The sequence below is a fragment of the Camellia sinensis genome, chromosome 12 (genome assembly GCF_055761805.1).
Source record: "Camellia sinensis isolate YWXY chromosome 12, ASM5576180v1, whole genome shotgun sequence".
Taxonomy (NCBI): Eukaryota; Viridiplantae; Streptophyta; class Magnoliopsida; order Ericales; family Theaceae; genus Camellia; species Camellia sinensis.
Window position 1 is genome coordinate 34,671,716 of NC_138972.1, and position 17,537 is coordinate 34,689,252.

The 17,537-nt window shown below is 36.1% G+C and overlaps 1 protein-coding gene across 6 annotated transcripts; it reads right to left on the minus strand.

Moving 5' to 3' along the window:
• Positions 1–400: 400 nt before the first annotated feature.
• On the minus strand, positions 401–8,004 carry LOC145804451 (actin-101-like). Of its 6 annotated transcripts, none has more exons than XM_082898345.1 (5): positions 7,718–8,004; positions 5,745–5,817; positions 5,151–5,544; positions 1,664–2,277; positions 401–1,137 (listed from the first exon to the last, which is right to left on the minus strand). In XM_082898345.1, exons 2-5 carry the CDS (start codon positions 5,802–5,804, stop codon positions 1,072–1,074), a joined length of 1,134 nt encoding a protein of 377 aa, XP_082754471.1. In that variant the 5' UTR covers positions 5,805–5,817; positions 7,718–8,004; the 3' UTR covers positions 401–1,071. The 6 variants fall into 6 exon arrangements, with proteins under 6 accessions (XP_082754471.1, XP_082754470.1, XP_082754472.1 ...); XM_082898344.1 differs by having other exon boundaries at positions 401–1,142; XM_082898346.1 differs by having other exon boundaries at positions 401–1,142; positions 5,151–5,531; positions 7,718–7,976.
• Positions 8,005–17,537: the final 9,533 nt, after the last annotated feature.

The window sequence follows — 17,537 nt, forward strand, 5'->3', positions numbered from 1 at the left end:
CCACCACCACCCGCCACCCGCCACCACCACCACCCGCCATCCGCCACCCACCCGCCACCACTACCACTACCACTACCACTGCCACTATCACCCACTCGCTACCACCCACCACCCGCCGCCGTCACCCACCCACCACCACCAGCTACTCACCACCTACCGTCACCACTTTCCACCACCGTCTTCCGCTGCCACTTGCCACCACTTGCCATTTCTCACTCTTTTTTATATTTTTAAAATTTTTTCAACATTTAGTCAATTACCAAACGCGTTTGTAGTTTATGTTTTTCTAAAAATAAACAAAAATCAGTTTATAAAATTTGTGTAAATATAAACTGAAAACGTAAACATTACCAAACACACAATTAAATTGCTATTGCATAACTAAATTATGAGCCAAAAATTTCAGGAAATTATGTTTTATTCTAGGGTGAGGACGTAGTTATAGGTTACAAAATTTGGGCAATCCAACTACCTGCCGTCCAATGATATGTCCCTTGTGATGGAGAATAAATCTATTTGGTGCAGCTTTTTACAAGCTGACAGCTGATAATTAAAATTAGAAGTTAAAAGAACCTTTGACTACATAAAAAAAGCTATAAGCAGCTCCACAAAGTTACATGAACCAGCCCCATTGGAACCACCAACTTGTGAAATCATCGTTGTTGTTCCATAAGCTGCACTAATCATTGTTGTTGTCATTGTTCATTGATGTCACTGCAACCTTCCCTGCAACAAGGTAAACCAAGTAGAACCCAACACCAAATTTCCCAACTAGGCTCAAATCAGCCCCCTACCTCCATGAATCCCTAGCTCACTGACCTTGCAATTGTCCCCAGATTACCCACCCAAAAAAAATTGTCCCTGGATTGTTCTCAAAATCCGATGAAACAATCATTCCAAATATATTGGTAATTCTTTGTTTGAACATTGAGTTTGCTCTAGTGATCGTGAATGATTGCCTCAATCACCATATTGATTATCACTGCTGTCAAATGGCATAGATTAAAAAACACAGGAATATAGTACAAAATATTAAGATATCTTCATCAACCTCTTTTCTAGTTTGCAACATTAGGTGCACTTTCTGTGAACAATCGATGGCCCAAACTCGTCATAATCTTTCTTGGTAATCCACTTCTGCACTTAGAATATAGAAAATCTCTCAAATAAGAAAGTCATAAATATATATATATATATATATATATATATCTTATTAAGTTACCAATTCAACATTGTGCCTTGTCAAATCCTCGACATTCCTCATGTAGAGTCAAATTAATAGAACATTCTCTCATTGGAAATTTGCTAAGGGTTAGCAAGCAATTCATGGTAAAGAATATTTTGAATCTTGTACCACCAACTTCATTTATAATGCAATGATTCAAGTGTCTACTTCTAGTAAGTATCCAAACACATTGACTATTGATATAATATAATATAATCTATGCAATTATATAAAGTCTATGCCTAAGTTGATGCAGACTGTCACTTTTTTTGGTTTCTCAAAATACCTTCACATAAATGCCTAAAACTTCTTGACTAATGTAACTACCCAAATCAAATTGATATCAAAATTAACTTCTTCAGTTTTAACAACACACTACTAGTATAATATATGCAGACAAGTCTTTACGAATGCAACATACATGAATGGATAAAATACCTGACGGAATGTGTCGTTGGCTGTTAAAATAGAGCCTCCAAGCCAAGCACTGTATTTGCGTTCAGGCGGAGCAAGTACACTAATACTTGTGCTATTTGGAGCTAATGCTTTAATCTCATTTCTCACCCTGGCAGCGATTCCTTGGAACATCGTGGAACCACCGCTGAGGACAATATTTTTATATAGATCATTTCTAATACGTACGTCACATTTCATTATAGAGTTGAATATTGTTTCGTGAATGCCAGCAACATCAATCCCTATCATTAATGGCTGGAAGAGGACTTCTGTACACTGGATTCGCTCAGCCCCAATCGTAATTTCCTGCCCATCAGGAAGCTTGTAGCTCTTCTCCACTGCTAAGCTGGTCTTTGCGTTTTCGAGTTCTTGTTTGTAGTCAGGAGCGACATAGGCTAGCTTCTCTTTCATGTCCTTTGCAATTTCCCACTCGGTAGCTGTGGTGAAAGAGTAACCATGCTTCGTCAAGATCTTCATGAGGATGTATGTGAGATCACGACCTGCTAGGTCAAGACGCAGGACAGCATGTGGTAGAACCTTGCCTTCGTAGATGGGAACGACATGGCTGACACCATCCCCAGAGTCCAGAATGGTACCTAAGTAACAAACACATTACCACAATTATGCAAACACTAAGTAGGACCAATGCTAAATTTTAGGAATGGTTTAAGTATTGTAGATTTCATTACATAAGTCTACAATTAGTCCCAAGCAGAAGCCAAAATCTTGCGTAAGAGTAGACTAATCATTGAATAATTGATTTACCTCCGATGAGCTTCAAACTCATCTAGAAATTATTATTTTTTTCTAAGTTTTTGGCCAAAAAAGATGTAGAAAATGGATTAATCAATATATTTTAAAGGATGAATTCGTGTTGACTGCATGAAAAAGAATAACATTAAGTAGATCAACATATTTACCAGATCCTTTCATGGCTTTAAAATCATTCCTTCATTTTCTCACTTTTTTATTATCTTTTTGGACTTTAGGGGTGGGAGGTGAGTTTTACTTAAAAGGGCAAAATTTACTTTACTTTACTTGTAAGGCCCAGGTGTCCTACATCTGGAATAGAGGGGGAGTTCCTGAGCTATAAAAGTAAAAATCTAGACTCTTATATAACATCGAGGCCTTTTTCCGAGTGGTAAAATCCCTAGCAGAATTCCCCAGTTAAGCGTGCTTAGACTGGAGTAGTTTTGGGATGGGTGACCCCCTGGGAAGAACAAATCCGTGTGGCCATGGCTCAAAGCGAACAATATCGACGACGTGTAAAGGGTTGGGGTGTTACAAATGGTATTAGAGCCGACTCTCCGAAGTATCGAGTGTGGGCACCTGGCGTCTCTCGGTGTATGTAAGTGGGCTTGTGAGCTGGCAAGCTACTACATAGGGACGTGCAGCCCTAAAGGAGGTAGATTGTAAGGTCCCGGTGTCCTACATCGGGAATAGAGGGGGAATTCCTGAGTTATAAAAGTAAAAATCTGGATCCTTATATAGTATTGAGGCCTTTTCCTGGGTGATGAAATCCCTAGCAGAAATCCCTAACACAACTCCCTAGTTAAGGGTGCTTAGGCTGGAGTAGTTTTGGAATGGGTGACCCACTGGGAAGAATAAATCTGTGCAGACGTGGCCCAAAGCGGACAATATTGATGATATGTGAAGGGTTAGGGCATTACATTACTCTCTTGTAATTTGAAGTTGTAATACTTTATCCCTTTATGGTTCAAATATAAGTAGATTACCCTATAGTTTCGGACTAATTTGCAACTGTTAGGTTTTTTGTCGAAATAGACGGAAAACACATTATACACACATATTGCACAATTATTTCTCTACTTTTTTTCTTATTTTTTTTCCTTTTTCCCTAAAAATAGTTAAACAAAAAGACATAAATTACCCCTCCCAACCAAAACCCTAACTAGCAACCTCCAACTACCGCAACCCTTGTTGCTAGCTTCTCTTCTCTCCCCAGTACCTATTGACACTCCCTCGCCTCTCGCAGACTACTATTGTCACTCTGTCTTCCCTCCTCACTCAGCCCTCGCTGTCACTCCATCTTCTCTCCCCAACTATCGTTGTCACCCCATTTTTCCTCTTTGACCATCGTCACCACTTCTTTTTCCCTTTTTATCCTGTGCCACTACCGTCTTTTCCCTTGTTGACCACTACTCACTGTATCTTCCCTCATTAGACCTCCAATGCCAACATCTCTACCTTCCTAAGCCCTCAGCATCACTCCATCTTTCTACTTAGCCCCCATCGCCACTCCTCTTTCCCTTCTTGGCCACTATCAGTGCCCCCTCTTCCCTTTCCTAATACCTCTACATGCCCCTATTGTGTGTGTATATATATGTATAAATGTATGTATATGTTTGTATAATTAAGAATTTAATTAGGTTAATAATTGTGTACGTGTGTGTGTGTGTACAATCAGGTGTATAATAAAATAGAGAGAAAAAAATAGTGTTTTCCATGCAATGACATTATGCTACAAATTAGTCCAAACCACAGGGAGTGAATTACCTTTATTTCAACTGTAGGAGAGTAAAGTGCTCTTGGCTCAAACCGTAAGGGGATAAAGTAAATTTTCTCCTCATTAATTGTTTATGTAATGGAAAATGAGCTTTATCATTAGGTCACACTTAAGTGGGTTTCTTTGGCCAATGATCATATGTCCCCCAATCTCCTATCCTAAAACACTAGCAATCATTATATCATGTGAAAATCTTGAGGTGCAAAAATCTCAAGAATGATCCAAGCTGAGTGTTTTGGAGCAAGAGGATAGAATCATTTGGTACAGAGGATTCCATGTTGTTTTCTTTATACTTGTATTTTTATTTTAGACCATCAATTTAATGAAGATGAAAATAGCAAGTAGAAGAGTGAAATATTTATATTATTTCAAATATTAGGATTTTATTTTGTTGATTATTATTAATTAGTTAGTAATTATGAGTTTTAGTATTGGTGGGTTACCTAGGTCACATGTGATGTGATGTTAGTGAGTTTTTAAGAAGTTATCTAGTTTTTTGTATTTAAAGACGTTGTACTCAAAGAAAAAAGCCGTGAATCTTTTCTTATTTAACTTCATGTGAATTTCATGGACCAACAAGAGGTGAATATTTCGAATTCACTTCTTGTGAAAAAAAAAACAAAAACAAAAAACTCAATGTTTTCTGACTAACTTCTTGTGAATGTTTTCTAATTAACTTTATATCATGTTCTACTCGAATTGAACCAACAAGAGGTATTCCCCTCGAAGTGAGCCTTTTCTCCCCTATTTCTTCTAATTTTATTTCTATTAAATTTTTTTTATCAGTAGTGTACGTATGGAACGGCTTCCTCCTATGATGTTCCATCCTTATTAACTCCCAAAATTCTTCCTCTTGGACTTTCCAGTCTAAATTACAGTTGTTTTCATGCATCATATTCACCATACTAAGGAAACAACTAGTTAATTAAGAGTATTGCTTACCAGTCCAACGGCCGCTGCAATTAAGGGACAAAACAGCATCAATGGCAACATACATAGCAGGCACATGGAAGGTTTCAAACATAGTTTGAGTCATTTTCTCCCGATTGGCCTTGGGGTTGAGAGGTCCTTCAGTGAGGAAAATTGGGTGTTGTTCTGAAGCCACATGGAGCTCGTTATAAAACATATGGCGCCAAATTTTTTCCATGTCGTCCCAATTACTAACAATTCCGTACTCCATTGGGTATTTTAAAGTCAAGATACCACGCTTGGATTGAGCCTCATCACCTACATTGGTATCATTTTGCCCCATACTAACCATCACACGGGTGTGACGAGGGTGACCAACAATACTAGGAAATACAACACTTGGATCATCTTCTCCTGCAAACCCAGCCTGAAAATTTTAAAATTCATATGAATAATCAACATTAAGGTTCTAATGCTAGTAGAAAGGTACATGACACCAACCTAAATTAACTTACAAATGTTTTTCTTTTGGATAACTTACAAAGAAGTTCACAATAATCAAATCCAATATCGTTTATAAATATCTAAAAATGACAATATAATCAAAATTTTGATGTGGATTGTTACCTTGACCATTCCTGTTCCAATGTCACATACAATCGGCTTTGTATCCTCGATTTCTGTCATTTTCTAATGTATGCTGGAGAAAGAGACAATCATCAATTCAAAATGCAAAAGAGGCTATTTTTTAATAACCATCAAAAGCATTCAACATGATGTCTAAAGTATCGCACCTCAAGCTTTAATTTAGTCAAACCATTTAACTAAAGTGATAGATCATTATTCCTTGAGACTAAAATGCTGCTATTAGTAAAAAGAGTGTTGCTATTAGCCCCAAATTTTTAATAAAAAGAGTGTTGCTATTAGCCCCAAATTTTTTCCTTTGGACCCTCCTTTCTTTCTTTCATTTTTTTTTTTTTCTTGTATTACAATTTTAACCCAACACAAAATTCCAATTTCATCCCTATCATCTCTAATCTCATATCTGAACCCTACCCTCACCCCCATCGTCCCAAACCAGTCACCGCCAACTCTGATACACTTTCACCTGCCAATGCCATTCATAGCACCGACAACGACCTATCTCCACCTTCGTCCCACTTTTATGGGCCAATAACAGCAGCAACTTCCCACTATAGCCACCTCTTCTCTGTCTGAGATACCACCTACTATCAATGATATAAGGCCCAAACTTGATCCTAAGGTTTAGACTGGGTGGAATTCCCTATGGGATACTCATAATCCCAACAGATGGAGGCACTTCATAATGAGACCACCCTCCATTTGTGGGAATCATAATGAGACCACCCTCCATGTCCTATGGGATTGTAAATTGAGAGGGTAATTTGTGCTGTGCATATGGGCTGAGCTAAGTTTGCATGGATATTGGTTTTAGGTCCCGTAAATGAGCTGAGCTAAGTTTACATAGGCCTTGGGTTTGGGCCGAGCCAAATTTTCTTGATCTTGTTCTCCATCTTTTCTACGTTGAAATGGATTTTGGACCAAGCTATCTTTAGAAGACTGAGCAAACGGGTTATGGCAAGGCAGAATTGGCCGAGTGATCGCGCTAACAACCGTGCTAAGTGTTGTCTAAATATGTTGCTTGGCATGGAGGCGCACCACACAAAGTTAGCACGGCATAACATGTTGCTCAGTAGTCTTAAAGGCAACCAAGGTTCATTTGGTACGATTGCACGGTCCTTAACTAACCTGAATGACGTTCTTAGCCTGGTGGTCGGGCTGAGAATTATGTTATTTTACTTGGTTTTTAGTGACCAAGGTGTTAATCGATGGGCATCATACTTTAGGAAACAGATTCCTAGTAAGACTCTACGAGAAGGAATTAAGTCCTTTTTTGTATGAATATTCTACTCAATGAATTCTAAAAAGTGAATGGTTCATTAATTTAATCCACCAAATTAATAAGCTCATCACATCTACAAATTTAAAAAACAAAATACTAAATGTAATCTAACAATTTCCATCATTCAAACCTAACCACATTTAATGTAAAATTACTCAAATAGTTAATTTTTTCTAAATTTCATACACTGTAAAGAATTTTTTTTTAACTTTTTTAAAGTTAACTAATCAGGATGGTATTTTCATAAAAAAATCATAAAATATGTCCAATAGTACACATTTTAAGGTTTGAAGTTTAAAAGGCCAAATCTTTTATTGTTTATTTTTGCAGAAATGAACAAAATATAACAATTTGTATATCAATATTATCAAATGTCATGAACATAATACCTTTAGAATTTTTAATCCCAAAACAATTCCCTAACTTCAACTTGATATTTTTATTCAGGTGCTCATCAACATAAATTTATTTTTTCAAATAATTTCTAAGATTAAAGATGGCATAATATTTCAACATGATTTTTCTCAAATAAAATACCCAATCATAAACATGATAGCAATACATGCAATACAACTCTTATCATGCTATTTTTGGATTGTAAAGCAATAACATGAAGTTATCCCTACCATTTTGAAACTTTATAAGAAGGAGATAAGGGAGAGTATAGATCAATTACCAATTTTTAAGATCTTCAAAGATGGCCAAGTGTTCTTCACTAATCACACAAACGTCACACTAAATCTCACTAAATCCCACTTGAAAATCTCTCAAACAACTAAAAAATTTAAGAAGTTGATGATTAATGGGAACGTGTTTCAATCTTTCATTTCCAATGGACAAAATGAAGCAAATCAAAAGAGGGGGAGGAGTTCCTGTGGGCTGGCCAGAAATGAGGCAGAGAGGCTATTGCCTTCCCTTGCTTTGTTTTGTCCAATATAATATATAAGGAATGGGAGATTTCTAAACCACAAGTTTTGTGACGTGCAATATCTTCATCTTAATTTTTAAAATTTTTTATTTAAAAACAAAAAAAAAACCTCAACATATGTTAATTTTTTTTAATTTATGTGCTTTTTAAGAGATTTGGTCAAAATTCTCTTATCAATATTTATTAATTTTTTTTAATTTACATATATTTTAAAAGATTTGATCAAAATTCTCTCATTATTATTAAAATATATATACAAATAATTATAAATATAATCAGTGTATAGTACCAGTGAAATACTAGTAAATTTGATACAAAAGGGATATCTAGATTGGCCAAGAAAGGAGGAGATGAAATATCCTATGACAATGATATATAGGTAATGTGCATCACCAAAAAAAATCAAAAATAAAAAAATAAAAATAAAAATAAAACTAAAAGGTCCATGATCGCATGGCCTTGTCGGCCATCCAAGTTTGGGAATGAGACAAAAGCAACTTCTAAGTTATTGTAAAGTAATTATGTTGCCCGAAGTGGAAGACTAGGAGATGCTATTGGTCGTCCTTGGTGTAGGTCATGGGTTAATAATAGGAAAATATTAGAGGTCTCAAATTTTCTACTAAATAAATGATCAAATGTCTCATATGGGTGTGAGAATTTATTTACTAGAAAATTTAGTGTCCCTAATATTACTCTTAATAATATTATGGTTAAAAAAAATAAAATTTATAAATTTATGTTTAGTAATTAAAAATATAAAAAAATATAATAAATTATAATTGATTAAGATATTGTTGGCTAAAATGTTGGCTTATTTTTCCTACGAAGGAAAATATCATAAATGCGAGCGTGCCAGCAAGGATTGAAAAATCCTTACAGATTAAATTCAAGCCAATTATCAAGCGATTGTGTTGACGGTTCTTTTGCCTCAACGAAGAGGACTTCAAGATTGCCAAGTGTAAAGAAAAGAAAAATTAAAAGAAGAATGGGGAACGGAGAAAGATGATTGAGTGAACAATCAAAGTAATAATTACTTACCTCTACTCCTATGCTTCGAAATGGAAATGCTGAAAATAAATGCTTCGAAATATAAATCTATGTTAAACTACTCCTAAGATAAGGAAAATAACAAGAAATATTGAAATCAAGTGTCTTTGATTATGAATTCTGGATCTTTTACAATGTAGCCATTAATGGCTATTTATAGAAGAAAAAATACAGCAATAACTACTTAGTAACTACCCATTTCTTCCATCTTCATTCTTGTCTTGCCATGTGTCATTCCACTCATCCACTTTGTCCTCCCACTCATCCACTTTGTCCTTCATATTCTCCATTATCTCTATAACTTCTTTTAACTTCCAAATGGATAAGAGGATGCCACGTGTCCTGCAATTATATAAATAATAAATAATAATAAAAATTGCAGATTTATGGTGTTAACATTACCCCCCGCGGCCCTTAAAAATGATGTTTACTTGAATTTTTGAAGGGCCGAACCAAGCACATGACTAACCTAAGCAGTAAAGTGCTTCGAATGATGTAACAACACCAATAAAGTGCTTCGAATGAGTATGAAATTATGACTAGATGACTCGAATTATGACTAGTAACAAGCTTCGAAAGTGATATAAAGGACCAAAATCATTCTTCGAAGGTCGATGGAACCGACCAAAGACGAATTACATCCTAAAAAATACTCGACAAAGCTTCGAAGGTTCACAACCACCATTATTATTTCTTCGAAGCTGTTGTTGATGCAAGATAGAGAGCTTCGAAGCTTACAAAATTATGGCAAAACAGCTTTCGAAGCAACTTATGGCAAAACGGCTTTCGAAGCTGTTTTTGGCCAACCATTGTGGTTTATTCAAAGCTTATATGTTCTGGTTCACACATAATTAATGGAAATATTAATTTTGTGCTTCGAACCAATTATTATTTCTTCGAAGACACCAAAACTGTTGTTCTTCGAGCCAACTTATGATGCCAAAAACAGGCATTATTCGACAACTAATTAATTGTCATTTTACATATATTTGAAGAGATGTACACATTTCGAAAGTTTTCAAAGTTTTATACAGTTTCGAAGGTGAAGTAATCAACCTTCGAAACAACTCTTGATGTTTCGAATGTATCTTCAAAGCTTTATACAGCTTCGAAAGTAGAGTAATCAACCTTCGAAACAACTCTTGATGCTTCGAATGTATCTTCGATGCTTTGATTGTGTACATACAAACAATTGGCCATCAATTTGAAAAGATAAGCCATTTTCAACCATTTATTTAAATGCACAGGCTTTTTCTAGCCAAATTCATGCATTTTAAATGGTTATCCCTTGTTCTTAGTGCTTCGAACTCATAAGAACAATTTGTTAATTTTATTAGCCACATCATCAAAATTATATTTTGATGTGAACCACAAATCCAAAAAGGATTTTGAACACCAAAAGTCATGGTATAGTGTGACCATGAAAATTCATACTTTTTGACATTTTGAAAAATGTCAAAAATTTTGAATTCATGAACAGTGGCTTGTTCATTATCCTTGACCATGTTTGTTTTAAAAACATGACTTTCGCCGAATTGATTTTCATAATTCTTTGGCAAAGTAGGTTGTTTTTCCATGTTAGCCATTAATGGCTTATGAAAATCCCCCATAAGAATGTTATTTTCATGACTTGACTCTCTAAAAATTGATTTTTGGACCCCCCGAGCCATGTATGAAACATCATTCTTAGCCAAATTTGGCTCAAAAACATGCTCTTTCGTTATGTTAATTTCATAATTTGGCTCTTTAAAAACGGATTCTTGAACCCCCCGAGCCATTGATGAAATCAACTCTTTGCTTTTGCTATTTTTAACCAAGGAAAAATTCTGAAAAAATTCACCAATTCCGGCCATTAAGGCCTCAGTTAAAGACTTGGTAGTGAGAGTTGATAACTCATCATTCCATTGGCGAATTTCCATATCAAGTTGATGAATTTCTCCAATTAAATGGTGTCTTTTTTCTTCCACCAAATAATATTGTAAGGGATGAAAATTTATTTCATCAAGAAAATGGATCTCTTCTTGAAGATCCAAAATTTCTTGTTTACGCCAATAAATTTCATCTAGACTATTTGAAATGGACAAATCCAATTCATTTTCCATTTATTACACTTGACGTCCCACCGGGCGTGCCAAAAAATGTTGGCTAAAATGTTGGCTTATTTTTCCTACGAAGGAAAATATCATAAATGCGAGCGTGCCAGCAAGGATTGAAAAATCCTTACAGATTAAATTCAAGCCAATTATCAAGCGATTGTGTTGACGGTTCTTTTGCCTCAACGAAGAGGACTTCAAGATTGCCAAGTGTAAAGAAAAGAAAAATTAAAAGAAGAATGGGGAACGGAGAAAGATGATTGAGTGAACAATCAAAGTAATAATTACTTACCTCTACTCCTATGCTTCGAAATGGAAATGCTGAAAATAAATGCTTCGAAATATAAATCTATGTTAAACTACTCCTAAGATAAGGAAAATAACAAGAAATATTGAAATCAAGTGTCTTTGATTATGAATTCTGGATCTTTTACAATGTAGCCATTAATGGCTATTTATAGAAGAAAAAATACAGCAATAACTACTTAGTAACTACCCATTTCTTCCATCTTCATTCTTGTCTTGCCATGTGTCATTCCACTCATCCACTTTGTCCTCCCACTCATCCACTTTGTCCTTCATATTCTCCATTATCTCTATAACTTCTTTTAACTTCCAAATGGATAAGAGGATGCCACGTGTCCTGCAATTATATAAATAATAAATAATAATAAAAATTGCAGATTTATGGTGTTAACAGATATAATCATATAAGACTTTTGAATCAATCAATAATTTTATTGAAAACTGCAGGGGTGTGTGCTGTGCCAACAAACAAGCATGGGAAAGGAACAAATTCTTTTCTTCAATTTTGAAGTGATTGCAAATAAATGGATCATGAAAATAGTTTTTGAGTTATATATCTTGTATTAAATTCTCATTCATGACTTAATATAGCTAAATTATAGATCAAACTAGACCAAACAAAAACTTAAACAAAATTGATATTAGAGTACAAACTTCTGCTATCGTAATTTATTAAACACCTATTAGTTCGGGAATTTTTTAAAATTAAATACTTATTTTTCTACTTTGAAAATTTTACCCGATGTACTAGACTTATATGGGAACAATATATAAAACATTTCACAATCTTTTGAGATGGAGAAATATTTTTAAAAAATACAAAACCGTAATATTTTTGCACAACATCTAAGTTGAGTACCACTTGGTCTAAGAATTTTTTTAAAATTTGTCTGTTAGAGTTTTAATCTGAAATTTTTACCAAGTGTACTATACTCATATATGAACTTTTTATAAAAAATTAATAAGCCTTTAAGTTGTGCAACTAGTTTTAAAATTTCATAAAACTAAGGTCTCTAATTTGTGTATAAAACTAAAACTGTCTCAATCATAAATTATTATTAAAATAATCACTAATCATATAGTCCATCCAACCATTCAATTAATTTATGTAATGATTAAAAAATCTGAAAACTTAAATAATGGCTTCTATAAGATATGGAAGGTATTGATATGGACATTTAAATCGTAAAAACAAATAACAATACTCCTCTGTCTCAAAATAATGGTTCTTTTTGGGGAATCTAACTTTTTTTTGGTAGTATAATTATTGCACTTTAAAAAAGTTGATTTTCCAAAATTACCTTTTTTATAGTACATTTTTTGGGAATATCAATGTCATAATTGTACTTTTTATATTGTTTATTAATTTTAAAAAATGGCAAAATATGAAATTTATATTATTTTTGTCCTTGATTTTTGAAGAGAGACTAATATTTTGGGATAATGAAAAATGAAATAAGGGACTAATATTTTGGGACGGATGGAGTAATAATAAGGATATTCTGTCTATAAATTCAATGTTAATGTTTTTTTTTTTAAAAAAAGGTTCACACTCTAAAATATTTTGTTCAAAAAGACAATTTCTTACAAAATGACCAAACTATATATATATATATATAGATATTGTTTGCCAAACCCTAACAAACTATTCTCTCTCTCTCTCTCTGGCTAGCTCTGTCATTGCTCCGTCCATGACTTGCATCGTTGCCGCTATGACTCCATCGTCGATCACTTCCAATCTTGGTCCATCGGCCACTCCTACTAGTGTCGCCGCTCTGAACAAAGTCGCCGTCACCGGATCCGCTACTATAGCACACTACAAGAAAAGTGCTTATAAAACACGGAACTTTTTTGTGACGGTGTGTATCCCGTCACAAAAAATGATCTTTTGCGACGACATTTGAAACTGTCGTAAATAAATATCTTCTACGACGGTAGTAACCCCGTCGCTAATAAGCATACAAGAAAAGGTGTCTTAAATACAGAAGTATTCGTGACGCATTGTGTATTGTCGCAAAAAGAAATTTTTTGAGACGGGGGAAATTTACTGTCGCAAACAGTGGACATTTTGTGATGGCAATTGTCCATCGCAAAAAAAAAAACCCTAACGACGTCGTTTTACCTATTGCATTTATCATTTGTGACGGTTTATCTATACCATCACAAAAAGTAATGAAATTTTTTTATCTCACTTTCCTTTAGCCCAATTGGTGCTCAGTTGTTTCCCCCAAAATCCCTAAAACTTTGAAGCAAGATCATTTTCCCTCAAAATCCCCAAAATCCCTAAGATCATTCTCCCCAAAAACCCCCAAAATCCCTAAACCTTTGACAATAGTTTCTTTACAAGCGACGACAGCGAGTGTTCACTGACAATCTCTCTCTCGACGAGCGACGACGGCTAGCAGTCTCAATCACTCTCGACAACGGCCAGCGGTGGTGCGGCGACGACGTATTACGATCTCTCTCTCACGCGAGCTCAGTCAGTATGCTCTCTCTCTCTCTCTCTCTCACACACACACACACACACAAATGAACCCATAAAAGGGTCTTTGCGGTTTGGTACTAGAACTTCATTAGCAGTTATAATCACATTAATATGCTCCAAATTCACAACAATAGCCCTCTCCCTTCAGATGAAACTTGGCACACACGACCGGCTAGGCACGAGAGACTTGTGGGAGAAGACGGGACTCGAATCAGGTTCCCGATTTGGGAGTTAGGGCCGAATTTCACTCTAGGCAAACTAGTTTCTTAAGAAACGTAGAATTCAATGTGTTAATGGACCAAAATCACCAAACGACGTCGGAGTAGCACGAGACTTTGCACACACGACCGCCTAGGCATGAGAGACTTGTGGGAGAAAATGGGACTTGAATCGGATTCCCGATTTAGGAGATAGTGCCGGATTTCACTCTTAAGAAACAAACTAGCTTCTTAAGAAACTTAGAATTTGAGGTGTTAATACCCCAAAATCACCAAACGACATCGGAGTAGCACGAAACTTGGCACACACAACCGCCTAGGCACGAGAGAGTTGTGGTAGAAGACGGGACTCGAATCGGATTCCCGGTTTGGGAGTTAGAGCCGGATTTCACTCTTAAGAAACAAACTAGTTTCTTAAGGAACTTAGAATTTGAGCTATTAATGCCCCAAAATCACCAAATGGCGTCGAAGTAACATGAAACTTGGCACACATGACCGCCTAGGCACAAGAGACTTGTGGGAGAAGATAGGACTCGAAACGGGTTCCCAGTTTGGGAGTTAGTGCCAGATTTTACTCTAGGCAAACTAGTTTCATAAAAAACGTAAAATTCGAGGTGTTAACACCCCAAAATCACCAAACGGCGTTGGAGTAGCACGAGACTTTCCACACACAACCGCCTAGGTACAACAGACTTGTGGGAGAAGACGAGACTCAAATCAGGTTCCCAGTTTGGGAGTTAAAGCCAAATTTCACTCTTAAGAAACAAACTAGTTTCTTAAGAAACTTAGAATTTGAGGTGTTAATGTCCCAAAATCACCAAACGATATCGGAATAGCACGAAACTTGGCACACATGACCGCCTAGACACGAGAGACTTGTGGGAGAAGACAAGACTCAAATCAGATTCCTGGTTTGGGAGTTAGAGCCGAATTTCACTCTTAAGAAACAAACTTGTTTCTAAAGAAACTTAGAATTTGAGGTGTTAATGCCCCAAAATCACCAAACGGCATCGGAGTAGCACGAAACTTGGCACAAATGACGGCCTAGGCACGAGAGACTTGTAGGAGAAGACAAGACTCAAATCGGGTTCCCAATTTGAAAGTTAAGGCCGGATTTCACTTTAGGCAAATTAGTTTCTTAAGAAACTTAGAATTCGAGGTGTTAACGTCCCAAAATCACCAAACGGCGTTAGAGCAGCACGGAACTTGGCACACACAACCGCCTAGGCACAACAGACTTATGGAGAAGACGAGACTCAAATCAGGTTCCCAATTTAGGAGTTAGAGCCGGATTTCACTTTTAAAAAACAAACTAGTTTCTTAAGAAATTTAGAATTTAAGGTGTTAATGCCCCAAAATCACCAAACGGCATCGCATTAGCACAAAACATGGCACACGCGACCGCCTAGGCACGAGAGACTTGTGGGAGAATATAGGACTCCAATCGGGTTCCCAGTTTAGGAGTTAGGGCCAGATTTCACTCTAGGCAAACTAGTTTCATAAGAAACTTAGAATTCAAGGTGCTAACGCTCCAAAATCACCAAACGGCGTCGGAGTAGCATGAAACTTGGCACACACGACCACCTAGGCACGAGAGACTTGTGGGAGAAGACGGGACTCGAATCGGGTTCCCGGTTTGGAAATTAGGGTCAAATTTCACTTTAGGCAAACTAGTTTCTCAATAAACAAGGAATTCGAAATGTTAACGCCGCAAAATCACTAAACGACGTCAGAGTAGCATGAAATTTGGTACACACAACCGCCTAGGCATAAGAGACTTGTAGGAGAAGACGGAACTCGAATCGGTTTCCCGGTTCGGGAGTTAAGGCCGGATTTCACTCTAGACAAACTAGTTTCTTAAGAAACTTTGAATTCAAGGCGTTAACGCCCCAAAATCACCAAACGGCGTCGAAGTAGCACGAAAATTGGCACACACGACCACCTAGGCACGAGAGACTTGTGGGAGAAGACGGGACTCGAATCGGATTCCCGGTTTGGGAGTTAGGGTCGGACTTCACTCTAGACAAACTAGTTTATTAAGAAACATAGAATTCGAGGTGTTAACACCCCAAAATCACCAAACGGCATCGAAGTAGCGCAAAACTTGGCACACACGATCGCCTAGGCACAAGAGACTTGTGAGAGAAGACGAGACTCGAATTGGGTTCCCGATTTGGGAGTTTGAGCCAGATTTCGATCTAGGCAAAATTATTTTCTTAATTATCTTTGTAATTGTATAGTAGTTAAATTTGTATGTTTTTTTGTAATTAACATATTAACATATAATTATATTGTCATTAATTATATTTATTTTTTGTTTTCAGATATTTCCGAGTAAGAGTTTGCTTCTTGTGGAATGTAAGTCCATGGAGAAATCGTTTTTTCTATAGGAATTTTTATATTATTATACAATTATTGGTTTCTTTTTCAATTGTTTTTCATTTAATATAGGTAATTTTAATATTTTAATATATATATATATATATTAAAAAAAAAAACTTTTTTTGCAACGGCACCCTACCGTCGCAAAAAATAGGTAATTTTAATATTTTTAATAATTATATTGCAGTTTTTTTTTTTGGCGATGGCACCATACCGTCACAAAAAATATTAGAACCATTGGCGACGGTGGGTAAGCCATTGCAAACAAAAAAAAACATTCGCGACAGCATTTTTTGCTGTCTCAAATAAAACCTTTAGCGACGGAAAAACGGTGCCGTCGCAAAAGGTCTGACTTTTTTACATATTATATGCGACAGTAAATTACCGTCGCAAAAGGTAACAATTACCTTCGCTAAACGCCCTCTGTTGTGACCTCCCATTTACCGTCGCTAAAACTTTTTTGAAACGGCATTACGAGTATTAGCGACGGCACCGTGCCGTCGCAAAAAACCAAAATTTTTGTAGTGGCGTTCTTGGCCGTAGCAATGTTCCAGTGTTTCAAGACGGTTCTTGTGAGTATGAGATTGTTCGGATTTATATCTGAAGGGAAGATAAGGCCGTGATACCAAGAGAGAGAAACCACACCAAATCCCTTTGTCATTGCTGCCGAAGAGAAGAGGTGCCGTCGTCGAAGAGATGAAAGATATGTTACCGTTGAATCTCTATCACCATTGAATCTGTCACCAAAGCTTGTGTTAACCACATAAATTTCAAATTTCTTGTATATGTGAGAAGTGATACAATTTACAAACACCACATTATAGTATATTCTTTCATTGTGGTGTAAAATAGAACTTTTGGCGAACTTACATTAAGGAGAAGTTGAGGTGGCTCTTTTGGAAATTATGGCACAGCAAGGCACCAAAGCCAATAATTGAAGCTTTCCTCTTGAAATTGTTGAAGGTGTTTGAATAACTATACCTGCTATTTTTCTTCTACTGAAAATTACTTACAAATCTCTGTTGAAGATCTCTGTC